Raw genomic sequence first — 13,539 nt, 5'->3', positions numbered from 1 at the left:
CTGTGCAGCGCGGATGGAGGGCCAGCGGTGTCGATGAGACCAGAGGGGTCGAGGAAAGCCAGGTCACCTGGGGCCTCACGATTCAGCAAGGGAACAGGGGCTAAAATAAAGCCGGGCGTGCTCCAGCCCTGAGCTGCTCCCTTGGCCTGGATTACCATTATTTCCCCTCCCCTAGGCAGCCCGGAAGCCTTCCTGAACCCGCCCTGGGCTCCACAGCGCCCCCCACTGTCGGAGCCATCATCACCATCTGCTCCGGGAGCTTTCCAGGGCAGGCCAGGGCTTTTCCTGTGCTCCAGCTCTGGCTGCGAACGACCCAGGGAACCAGCGTGTGCACGGAAGACTGCAAGAGCAGGGTCAGGTTTTCAGAGGGGCCTGGGGACCACTGACTCGGCTAGAGAAGAGCCTCCCAGAAAGACGGGCCGGGGAGGAGCCCCCATGAAAAGCCCGGCAGTGTCACAGGCTTTGATGCGAGGTGAGGTTTCACGTGGGCGAGCACTAACGCTAAACTAGCAGTGGGAGGCAGGTGGAGAGGCAACCCTCGACACCTGGGCCCATTTCCAAGCGTTTCCCTGCCACGGAGGAACCTAGCCCAGCATTGCCAACCAAAAGACATCTTTTCAAACAGAAAATATTTTTCAAAGGTGTCTGGTGCATTGTTTATTTTAGAATGATGACAGTTTTGATATTCCCATTCAAGACAAAATTCTCTCTTAAATTCTGCAGAATCCTGAAAGTAGAGCCAGGGAGTACATTTTAGCAGCACAGTTCTGTATAAATATGGATTGGTATCACTTCCCAAAGCTCATTTCTGGAGGTTTTACAAGGCAATCTGGACGTCTCAATACACACACAAATAGGAGTGGGAACAGGGCTCTGGCTGAGGGGACGTCTGTGGGCCCCAAACACCTCAAGGTGTCCACCTGAAGGTCCCCAGAGTTCATCAGGAGGGCCAGATACAGACAGGAACAGAAAAGGATTTAAGAAAGCCAGACAGATGCACCCTGACCTGGGAAGAGGCTGCTCATTTTCCATGACTTCCACTTGAAACCATTCAACCCTGGCTAGCTCGTGTTGAACAAATATTTAACAATTTGATAGAAGCCTTCAGATATGGGTGCCTAGAAGGGAAAACATCCAAGTTTTCCTTGGTGGTGCAAAGTGTGGCAACCATTGCCTCATCCTCAGAAGGCCGAGACTGAGCACCAGCCCCCGCTACAGCACCCGCTGTGCTCGCACACCTGGAACCAACTGCTTCTCTTTTGTAGGGAGGCCCCAAGTGTGGGGAAGGGCCAGTGCAGGATCCCACTCTATTTTGTGGTCAGCAGTAGCACGGCTGAATGGCAGGTCGAATCCTTGGAGAAGCACCAAGTGTTTCACCAGATGCTTAACTGCTGGGGGGGCAGAGGGGGCACTGGTGGGGGCTGAGCGCCTCCAGGCACCACTGAGGAGACACCGAAACACCAAAGCCGCCGTCGCCACCGGCTGATGCAAGTTTTATTGAGACAATGTACAAACAGGCCATGGAAACAAGGGTTCTGATGCTGGGACCAGTAACGTAAAATGGAATACAAAAATAAAAAGGCACTAATCTGTTAAGAAAAGACACTCAATGTATTCTAAGAATATAAGTCATTTAATACTGTTAATTTTATAGCACAAAATAAAACAAGCTATGATCCCCAAAAATAATTTTAAAAGCTTACACAGAAAATATTATTGCCTGAAGTTTATGATCTTTAAGTTACAGGTCAAGAGAGTTTTGTGGTGGTGGTGGTTTAAAACACACAGTGAAGACCGTCTAGGAGCAAGGCCACTGTTCCTCCTGAAGAGACAACGACCCTGTCTCAGAGAAATGTCCTTTTACTCTTTTAGAATATACAACCAGGTCAGTGTCCATGCTGACAGAAGTTACCAGGGACGTAGGTCTCTTGTCCCACAGGGTGGATGGAGTTTGAGGCAGAGCTCAGTGGTGTCCACAGAAAGCATTAGTCTTAGGTACTGTGTTAAATCAATCAAGAATTCACTCATTTTAAGAGGTTAATGAACGTAGTATTAAAGGATTAAATTATAAACACCTGGCACAAAAACACATCATCCCTTTTCAAAAGTAAAATGTTCCTGTTCCTCTGAGCAAACATTGCAAGAGCAGTGGCCGTCTGTCCGGGCCCGCCTTGTCTGTAAACAGCTGTAGGAGAAGGTGAGCGCACTTCCAGGGATGCTGAGCTCCAAAGACGGAGCAGCTGCCCTTCCCTCCTTTGTTCTCCAACCAGGAGCATAGAAGGTGTCTCATCTGGGTGACCAAAGTCGTCCAATGGCAGCCAGTCAATGCGTCCTCCTCTTCGTTAACTAAGTCATCAGGTGGTACTACCCCGCACAGAAATGACAAGGACGCCTCCTGTGTTGGAGGGCCTTCTTGGGATAAGTAAGTTTTGAATCAAACTCTCAATGCCCTTCAGTACGGACTTTGTTCACTTCTTAAGTGTTAATTTAACATCCAAATATTTTTTTAAACGACACACAGTAGAGCAGAGCACATAGCAGTCATGAACAATCCTAAAAGCAAAACCCGTCCAGGAGTGAAGGCAGCTCCTCGGGAAGATCTGCATTGCTTTCTGAAGTTGTCTTCCCAGACCACTGGGCACAAAGCCGAAGTGGGGGTGTGGGGTTTTTTTGTATATTTAGTGTGAAAAAGAGAACTTCCCTGCCTGATTAAAAAACGAATGTGGTTCAAAGTCAGAAAGGTATTACCTTTGGCACCTATCTTGAGAGTTTAGAACTCAGACTCACCTTCTTTTGGGTTCCGAACCTGGAGCCCATAAACATGGAGACATGCACATGGGCTTAAGAGATGAGCAGACTTAGGATGAAGCCAAACCTAGGTTTGTGGGGTGTTCTGACTCTGAAGTGCTCCACCTGAGGGAGGTCTTGCTATACTTATTAGTAGACACGGTGAAAGGAAACTGCTTTCCAAAATGGCCATATACCTCCCGTGCTCTATGCTAACTACTGTCATCAAAAGGTGACAAGCCTTTCAGCTAAATTTGGTTTAAAAAGACCTTAGGGTTTGTGCCCTCTTTGAAAGAGGCACATATTCCACCTCTGCTAGACACCCCTCAGGGGTTGGGTCACTAGCTGCCAGGCAAGCGTTGCCAGGCAGGGTGTGGGGATCCTGCCACATGTGCCACTTCTTGTGGGCACCAGGCTGGGCCTAAACTCAGAACAAGAGGCAACTGTGATCAACAGGCACCTTTGGAGCAGGAGGTGGGCACGGTTCTCACTGAGTATGAAGGGCTGATCACTAAGCCTTTTTTAGGAAAACCACAGAAGGGCAGCCACAGTGATGTTTCCAACGGACCATTCACTTTGTCAAAGGAACACTCTCAAGATTCTTTAATATGGAACACTGGTTTAAAGAGAAATTGAAAAACAGTTGTTTGGTTCTGTCACCAGAATATATTGCTCTAACCCTCAAAACCTAAGCCCCTCGGGAGACAGGGCCACATAGAACAGATGCTCAGTAAATGACAGAGTTACTCATTAGGTTGCTGCTACATTTCTAGGTCTGTTATAGTCATTCTGAGCGGATGCCTGTCTTCACTAGTGTCTGGGGGAAAGCAGACTGAACTGCATGAAGGTTCCAGAATTCTAGTCTGCTATCCAGCAGATGAGGGATTGGTCACAAATTGCACCAGGCAGCTTCTATGAACACACCTCTTTTAGCTAACAGGGAAATTTTAACATTCAATTGGTAAATGGTTAATGGTAAACTGGTTAATGGTTCTCCCAAGTCAGGAAAAACATTAGACATCAAATGTATCACCCAATTTCCAGAGCGTGCATTTGCTTTGCTTGGGAGCATCAGGGACACAGACTGTGGAAGCGGCATCAGCAGCACCTTCCTTCTCTGGCCGCCTGGTGAGGCTGGGGCAGGGAGGACTGGGCTGCAGCGAGTGGAGTTCAAAGATTCATTCCTCACGAATTCAATGATTCTATGAACAAGCTTTTTACACCTACACCCTAAAGGTATATTCACTGCAACATTGGACAGAAAAGCGGCCAAGTGCTCCCCCCGCTGCTCCTGTCCCTGGCAAACAAGGCAAGCAAAGGTTTCCCAAGTCACCCACCACTCTCATGCTTCTGGGGACGATGTAATCCAAGAGGCTGTGCACACGGCTTGGCACACCACACCTGCTATACACAAGGTACTACTGGCGACATGGACGATAAAGGCCTCCACTTCAGGGCTGCTTTTTTTCATATTCCTTTAGTTACAGAAGCTTCAGTTTAGAAGCCCAGAGGCACGTGTCATTCCTTGTATTATCACAAAAATCCAACCTGCCACTTAAAAATCTGTTCAGAACACACAATTCTTATTAGTTAAATCTTCCAAAACCAAACCAAAACAAAAGCCAGATTTGGGGAGTTAAAACAGAATTCTCTGTCTTTAAGGTTCCTTTCCTCTGTTCCTCAAAGGGAAAAACAAAATGGTGACAGAGCCACTGCTTTGTGGAACAGCAACGTGCAATGTCTCGCCATGGCCTCAAGTTTTCTCCGACGAACATGACAGAATCAGTCACAAGTACAAACAGGGCAGTGATGAGAAGGAAGACCCTTTCCTCGTCAACTTCTCTCCACTTGTGTGCTTCCACTAGTATTTCCAGTTTATGATCCAAAAGAACTCTAAAATCAGCTATTCTTTGACAATACAACTATGATACAAATGCCGAGGCAGCCACTGTGTGCATTCCAAATGTGTATGAGAGACCATCAGTCTGCAGAAAGCTGGACGCCAGCAACGCAGTGTAACTTGCCTATGAGAAAATGCTTTCCCACTTCAAAGGAGACTATGACAGGCAGAACAACGAAGCAGCAGGAAACAGGGCAACAGCAATCACTCATTTTCATCCGGGTTTTGAGGGTCAATGATTTTGACGTGTGTAAAGGGGAAAAGCCCTTTGCGCCCATTCACTTCGCCTTCCCACTGGCCATTTATATTCATCCTTGTGACTTTCACAATGTCACCAACCTGTAAGGATGGAGAAAGAAGACAGAGTCAGCATTTTCTCTGCAAACTAGAGAAAAAGAAAGTTTACATTAAATCACACACACTGTGCTATCCAAAGAACCTATACATTTTTTTTAGGACTCGCTCATTTTTTTTCAGTGCCTAGACCTAAAATCAAGCAGTGCCAAAGACACAACATGCTACGAATAAGCCCAGAGTGCTTCTCCTCAGCCGGTGAGAATGTGTGTCAAGTAAAGCAACTTCTGTGCACAAAAGCAACCTTTTTTCTCACCATACAGGCTACCAACTCCAAGAGAATAGAAATGAACACTTGACTTTCTGAGAACGGTTCAAGCCAACTCACACAAGAAAAGCGAATTAAAAAACCTGTCTCCACTCCAATTTACATGGGATGGAACTGCTGTCACCGAGACCTCACTGACCATGCCCCCTCCCCTGCGCAGCAATAACATCTCCCTGAGTTGCCCATTCCCCACCTCATCTGTGGGGCAGTTGGGGGAAAGAAGCCCAGCTACAAGCATCTTTTCGGGTCTCGCTTCAACTGCAAGGTGGTAGGAATTCTATCTACTGCCAGAGGACAGGCACTAGTCAAGGGCTGCTCTGTTCATCAAGGGGAAAGCAGGAATTTTATTTTGGAAGTCGTTTTCAAATTGTTCTGGAGATCAATAGACGTCTAGGGAGGTGCTTTAAGGGTCCAACAAATGTCTAATTGGGACTTGAATTTTTTAAACTTGTATTTTGTAAAATAAGTTCTAACAGCACATTCGAATGTGCCACTGCCACATTAACCTGTGCTGCCCTGCTAGCTGCTTTTCATGCAGACCTTCCCTGGAATGAAGCTTCTTTTGCCACGTGTGTCTGACTGAAGACTTCTCAAAATGGCAAAGTAAAGGCTAAATGACACCTATCACCACTTGCAACAAAGTACATTAAAAAATGAGCTAGATGTTGGGGCTAACACAAGACCTCATCTGTCATTCATATTTTTTCTGCCCATTCTAACAGTTAACTGTCCCCCCCATTGCCTTTTTAAGTATTTCTTATAAATCTCAACTTACAAAATACATTTATACCTATAAAAAACTTTTAATCTGATACATTTTAGGGTTTCATGCATTTGGAAAAACGGGGTCTTCTGCTAAAGCTACTGGTCTATCAAGCTGATTGCTGGCCTGGAGTGACCAAGAATCCCAGAAATGTGGGGCCAGCCCCGTGGCCAAGTGGTTAAGTTTGAGTGCTCCACTTCAGTGGCCCAGGGTTTCGCTGGTTTGGATCCTGGGTGTGGACATGGCACCGCCATCAAGCCCTGCAGAGGCGGCATGCCACAACTGGAAGAACCCACAACTGAAGATACACAACTATGTACTGGGGGGCTTTGGGGAGAAAAAGGAAAAATTAACTCTTTAGGGGCTGGCCTAGTGGCACAGCGGTTAAATTCACACATTCCACTTCTAGGCGGCCCGGGTTTCACCGGTTCAGATCCCGGGTGTGGACATGGCACCGCTTGGCAAAAGCCATGCTGTGGTAGGCATCCCACGTATAAAGCAGAGAAAGATGGGCATGGATGTTAGCTCAGGGCCAGTCTTCCTCAGCAAAAAGAGGAGGTTGGCAGTAGTTAGCTCAGGGCTAATCTTCCTCAAAAAAAAAAAAGAAAATCCTAGAAATGACAAGTCCACTGGCACACAGCTCTGGGCCACAGAGGCTGCCACGATCCGTGTGAAGGCAGACTTCTTCCTGCCCCTGCCACTGCCCCTCCAACTTGCTGGCGCTCACAGGCTTTGGGCATAGCCACATATGCCTTTCCTAAACGGGTGACTGCACTCTGAGGAAAAGGAGGCGTGTTTTCTGAGGTGGATCCAAAGGATGGAGGCTGTCTCTGAGACAGATTCATTTGAATTTTGTTAAGATGTCTAGGGCTCAAGCAGAAACACCAAAATCCAGTAATAATGTTGTTTAAACATAAGGTATCTAAGATGAGGAAAACCACAATGAAGAGAGACCCAAACTCCAGACTCCAACATGGCCCATGGCCCAAACCCAAGAAGAGCAACTTTTAAGCAAGCACCAAGCAATAACTGCCTTTACAGTGGGGTTTGGAGACATGTTGCTTAGGTGACTCTGAGTACCTCTATAAGTGCCACCAGGAAGCAGAAACTTAACATTTTGCCAGGGTCTACCAAGTTTGTAAACTTGCTAATTTCATCTTGATGTGACCACATAACATTTCTGAAAAGGGCTCATGCTGCAAAGAGCTAGGGGAAAAGCCAAAACAAGAGGGAGAAGGAAACGAGCCCCTGTGGAGTATGCTGCGTGGGCCTGGGTTTCCAATTCAATGGAGCTGACCTTGAGCCCTGTTTTCACAGAGGTTTCTTACCTGCAGGGCTCTTTCAGACCCGTTATCACCCTTGATCCTCAACATACACCAACCTCCTGTAAGGGAAGCTGGGATAACAGAGCCAAAGGCTGGAGTCCTCCCCAAGGTCACAAGCTGGTCCACCATGGAGCAGGAGTACAAAGCCAGGCAGCACCAGTCCTGGTTGCCTGTGTCACTGCCACCTCACATAGTGCATAGGCAGCATGGCCCACCCACATGAAGGACCACTCAATCTCCCTCTCTTCTCACCAACCCACCCTCTGCCCTTAATGTCCTATCCTCTTCACTTCCCCCTGTGAATGTAGACAGGCCATGAGTTTTCTAACCTTCCCATACTCCATTTTTGATCATTTTACTAGCTTACTGGGATGTACAGGCTCAGCCATATCAAACTACTTGTAATTCCCCAAACCTACTGAGAAGTAAGAACACAGTCACTGATATGGACTAAGGCTGCCCCAGCTAGAGAAGCCCTAGGTGACCAGGTGGATTTTTTTTATGGTATGAATTAGGGCTGCCCCAGGGAGAGAGGCCCAGGGCATCCTCACCTACATGTCGATCGATATGGCCAGATTCTTATCTAAAAGTTATATGACCGCACAATAACCAGACCGCATCTGCACTGAAATCATTTAATGACTTTTTACATCATCTTTTCTTTTTCCAGTAAAAATAAGTCACGTACCCATGCCTTATAAAATTAGCCCTAACCCTCAACTCAGGGCAGCAGCAGGAGCTCTGACTGCCCATGGGTCCTGTCCCCATGCTATTCCACACTATTCTCTAAATAAAAAGAGCACTACTGCCAGATCTTGAGAGTCCAAGAAATCTTTCTTTCGACTCCTCGGCTCACCGACCCCGCATGAGTCACTACTTACACGTGGAAATAGCACTATTACCAAATGGAACCTCTTACCTTGTGGAAACTGGCTTATTTCTGAGTACTTGCCAAAATGACAATGGAAAAAACTTTATCCCCTGAGACTCCCTGGTTAGAACACAGTATAAATTCAGTTAAAAAAAAAAAAAATTGCCCTAAATTCCCTGTCTGAATTCTGACTCAAACTCCTCTATTTAGAAAAATCACTAATTCAACTTAACTGTAGGATGGCTTGTGAAGAGTTTTAATCTGGTAATTAAGAATTAGATTATATACAACGAAAAGTTATAAGACAAAAATAAAACAATTTAATATTTAGATTTTTATAGCCAAGTACTAGATATGTATAAGAAAAACAAGGTAGGGGCTGGGCCCGTGGCCAAGTGGTTAAGTTCATGCACTCTGCTGCAGGCGGCCCAGTGTTTCGTCAGTTCAAATCCTGGGCGCGGACATGGCACTGCTCATCAAACCACGCTGAGGCAGCGTCCCACATGCCACAACTAGAAGGACCCACAACTAAAAACATACAACTATGTACCAGGGGGCTTTGCGCAGAAAAAGGAAAAAAATTTAAAAAAAAAAAAAAGAAAAAGAAAAACAAGGTAAAAAGCCAACTGCATGTATTTATAAATTAAATTATTATAGTTAATTATTTTGAATAATTAACGCAGGCTCAACTGAAACACCTAAATTGGGTGAACTAAAATTTGAAGGTTAACAATGGAGAATTCTATTTTTGAGACTTATATTAAAAATTAAGCTGTAAAATACTTCAGTGGGGAAAAAAACCGACAATTGAAAAGACATGTTTTCTCTGGTTTTTTGCCTTAAAAGGATATAAAAATTTGGGAGAGAGAGTAAATTGACTTAATATAAGAACTAAGTTTTAAAGACGTCTGAAATAAGATTGTTTTAAGATTAATGCTTGGAGTTCTAGCATTACTCCCTCTCTCCAAGTAACAATGTTTTTATTTGTAGGTGGTAGAAAAATGTCTTTCTTATTCATAACTGAGATAATCACATAAATGTTTTTGATAATTATGAAAAATTCATATTCTTCAAAGTGGACCAAGGATTTAGTTTTATAATTTGTACACACTTTTTCTACCATACAGAAATCATAAAATAGGAAAACTCTAATTATGATCACACTTGTTTCCAGTAAAGACATTTTTCAGATCTGCATATAAGGAAAGCTCTCTTGCAAATGAGAACCTTGAGTTATAGCAGAGACTTTGCAGAAATCACATAGATGGAAGCTGAAGTCAACAGAAATCTGGAATCATGATTTGTGTCCAATCTGATCATCTTATTCCACTAAATATACATACATTTAAGCACAAACATAAGACATAATAAGGAAACATTTAACACAATTAAAATCAGGCCTAGGTGAGCAGAAAATCCTTCCGTAGGCAGGAGTTACTGGGATGCTTCAAATCTAGGCCCCTGCAGCTGGACCACACTCCCCCTGGTTTCCTCAAACTCTGCACTGTGTCTCCTCTAGACCCTTGGCCTCTTTGAGGCTTTCAGTGCAGGAACCTGCTGTCTCATGTCTGGAGTACAATGAGGCCATCGAGACGAGGAGCTTCACTGTCCAGCCTTTCTCTTCAGTATATGATCACAATCCTCAATTCCTTTTCACCTAAGAAAACAAACTGCCTCTGTCTTTATTTTTAAAATAATGAAATAGGAAAGAAATGAAAACTCATCAGTAGAAAACTATTGATATCATTCCAAATTTACTTCTATTTATTGTTAATAATTACAAACACAGAAAATACAATAATAAATATACAAAAAGGGAAGGACAAGTAAGAGCATGTGTGGGCGTACACCTGCAGAGGATTCTGGAGGAAAGGGGAGAGGGATCGCGCAAGCCAACACCCAGGGGAACTCTGTGCTGTATGGAAGGGACAACAGCCCGTGGGCACCTGGGCAGTCCAGCATTCAGAGCCAGATCCGACCCTGACAAGATGTTAAAAGAAAAAAGACTAAAGCAAGAATGACCTAAGACTAAAAAGAAACAAACTAATGTTGAGATCAAAGGCTTCTCAATGAGACTGAAGCTTTTGTTTGCCCCACTCATTTGATCTTCCACAAAAAACGTGTAGAGAATTCTGTGTATTTGGCTATGCCTTCTCTATCTTCAACTGGACTCCAGATGCCCAGAGAGCATACATCTTGCCTAAGGCTTGTAATCTTAGTCTGCCTTAGTTGACGTCTGATAAATGTGGAAGAAAACAGTCTCACCTTCCTGAAATCCTGGCCCCAGACAGCCCTCTCTCACATCTTGGGTGAGCTCATCCCTCCAGCCTTAGGGCTAGCAACGTGCTATGACCTCCTGCTAATGCCCCCACCTCTGGTTCTCCCCAGCCTGTCACTACCTGGCTCTACCAGCCCAGCTGTCCTGCGCCAAGCCACCTTCCATCATCTATGTCACCCCAGGCCAATCAGTCCAACGCCCAATCACCCTCCTCTCCTACAGCCAAACCCTACCTACCACACTGAACTCCCGATGGCCCAAGCAAGTCTCTACCTCTGATGCTCTATGGCACTTGAAGTGGGAGACTGCCCCCACCCCGCCTTTTTGTGGGATTTTGTAAAATAACCCTGCCGGGTGGGTACTTCCCATTTGATATTTGTGGAAAGCAAGGCTCTCCAGGATTCCAGCGACTCATCCACCGAGGCTCCATTCTCTGCTCTTCCTGTCACCTCCCCGCCCCCAACACACATACTACCACCATACAGCACTTTCCTTAGGAGGGAAGTTGCTTCGCTCATTTTGCACTCCTTGTCACAGGTCTCTTGTAAATTACTTTCAGAAACTACAGGAAGCCTGCAGAATCAAGGAAAAGAGAAAACTATAGGCTGATGGCCCCACATGCTAGGGATAGATGGCCAAGCAGAGGAGTGATAATCTGAGGATAGAAGTGACAGGCACAAGGGCATAATGAGAGTAGAAGACAGACCTTTTAAAAATATAAATAGAATTGGGTCACTGCTGTCTTTTAAATCCCCAACACTTTTTCTCTGCACAAGAGTAACACCCAAACTCCTGTCTTCAAGGCTCTGTCTGATTTGGCTCCTTACTCTTCCCATCTCTGACCTCATTTCATGCTTCTCTGTCCTTCCCCTCCAATCATACTGGCTTCCTTTCAATTTGTCAAACTTGCCGAGCCCTTTCCCAGATATGGACTATATGACGGATGGAAGAACACAATGTGCTGGAAATGCAATTATACAACCGCACAGCTTAAGATGTTAAAAATCACATTCCAGGCTATTAATTACCAAGTTGGTCCTAAGAAACCTTGGACCTCTGCTCTTCTTTCACAGTTGAAGAAACATAAGCAACCCGGATCAAAGTCAAGTAAACCCCAAGGACAACCCAAGCCCCCTTATAAAGCTACACATGCAGACAATGAGGGCAGGAAGGACCTCCAGGTGGTAGCCACTCTAGATGGGGTTTTTATTCTGCTCAGAGCACTGTGCGAGGCTCTATATTGTGTACTTAGGATACATAAAAACACAACTCAAATATCGGACTCACCTAAAACTAAGATCTAAGATCTACAACAGGACGTAAGCAATCTCTTGTCTGCTTAAAACAGGTATAAGGTGGCACAGTGTGGTGGTTCACACTATGAACTCTGGAGCATGGGAGAACTGGATTGATGTCCTAGTTCTGCCACTTTTAGTGGCTACATGACCGTGGCAAACTGCTCAAATTGTCCAAGTCTCACTTCTGACTTTGAAAGGTTCTTGCAATAATTAAAGGAAGTACTACATGAGAATTGTTAACCAGAACACCCAGCTAAGTAAACAGTAGCTGTTATCAGAGTAGAGATTCCTGAACAGAACCCAGCCTCCAGCCCCACACTCATGCCCCTGGCTGGTCACTGCCCTCTGGAAGCACTCTGGGAAGAAGTGGAATCAGAATGCAGAGGCACTGTATTAAAGTGGGTTTTCAACCTTGTGAGTAACAAGGGTCCTCTCAAAACTGATGAGGGGATGGGAAGGATGCCATTTTAGAAGGAGAGGAGATGAGGGGCAGGCCTGAAAACTGGGAATCTAATAAATTACTGTGATGGATACTAAGCAGCTGAAGAAGACAATGGGAAGATGGAGAAGGGGAGCTAAGTACTGAAAACTGCCAAGAACATTCAAACCTCATGCTTTCCAATTAACCTGTGATTCTGACAGTCTTTACAGGGTACTTTCCACACGATTCTACCTAATCAATTTAGTAAGATTTACTGCATATCTATTGCATGGAAAATGAGAAGCTCAGTTCCTATCCTCAAGGAAATTCTACTTTCATTGTGAGATAGACAATAAATGATTCACTGCCCAGAAATGGTAGATGGTCAATGAATGTGTGTCAGATAACAAAAATAGTTAAAAAAAAAAAAAAAAAAGCAGCAAGTGACAGAAAAACAGTACTGAGTCAATGCTGCAGAGCACAGGAGTAAAGAACCATTGCTTCAACTGAGGGAACCCTGACCAGCACAGAAAGGTCAAGGTACAGCCTAAGAAGAGAGAATGGCTGGGAGACTTCTGATGGCCACTTGACCATTAATGCCTCATTCTGGACTTGCAGGAGCTCTCACATGTCAAAACATAGCAGGAGCCGGCCTGGTGGGGTAGTAGTTGAGTTCAGTGCACGCCGCTTCAGTGGCCCGGGTTTGCAGGTTCGGAACTATACCACTCATCAAGCCATGTGTGAAGGCGTCCCACATAAAAAATAGAGGAAGATGGGTGTTACCTCAGGCCACTCTTCCTCAAGCAAAAAAAAAAAAAAAAAAAAAAGAGGAAGATTGGCAAGGTATGTTAGCTCAGGGCTAATTTTCCTCAGCAAAAACAAAACAAAACCAAACAAAAAAACCCACATAGCACATTATTCCTCATGCTGTTTTCTATCTCAGTCCAAAGCCCTTTATATGAGGAACAAGCCCCAGAACCCAAGACAGGAGGGATGCCCTGGCTATGTTATGCTGCCCGCTGCCCATAGTTACACGCCAGGTTGTGGACCAGCTTCTTCCATGGCCCTACCGAAGAGCGTGTGGGCTCACATCCTAAATTGTCAGTAGCTTCACAGCCATCTTGCTGCTCATCACTCCCAGTTCTGGTACAGTGCCCTTCATGGTAGAAGGACTGAGCACAAAGCAGCACTCACTTTGGAGGGCAGATCAGTCTTGAAGTGGTTGGGTATCAACTTGGTTCAAGGAGCACTCTAAGCCTAGAAGATGTGGCTGA

The 13,539-nt window shown here is 45.2% G+C and overlaps 1 protein-coding gene across 1 annotated transcript in view; it reads right to left on the bottom strand.

Moving 5' to 3' along the window:
- Positions 1-629: 629 nt before the first annotated feature.
- Positions 630-13,539, bottom strand: part of CRKL (CRK like proto-oncogene, adaptor protein) — a 36,257-nt gene continuing 23,347 nt past the window's right edge. The window contains exon 3 of the mRNA XM_014868055.3: positions 630-5,026. Within this exon, the coding sequence (XP_014723541.1) occupies positions 4,892-5,026 (135 nt within the window). The 3' untranslated portion in view covers positions 630-4,891. The remainder of the gene's footprint in view (positions 5,027-13,539) is intronic.

This window comes from Equus asinus, chromosome 8 (genome assembly GCF_041296235.1).
Source record: "Equus asinus isolate D_3611 breed Donkey chromosome 8, EquAss-T2T_v2, whole genome shotgun sequence".
Classification (NCBI taxonomy): domain Eukaryota; kingdom Metazoa; phylum Chordata; class Mammalia; order Perissodactyla; family Equidae; genus Equus; species Equus asinus.
This window is presented reverse-complemented; position numbering and strand designations above follow the sequence as displayed.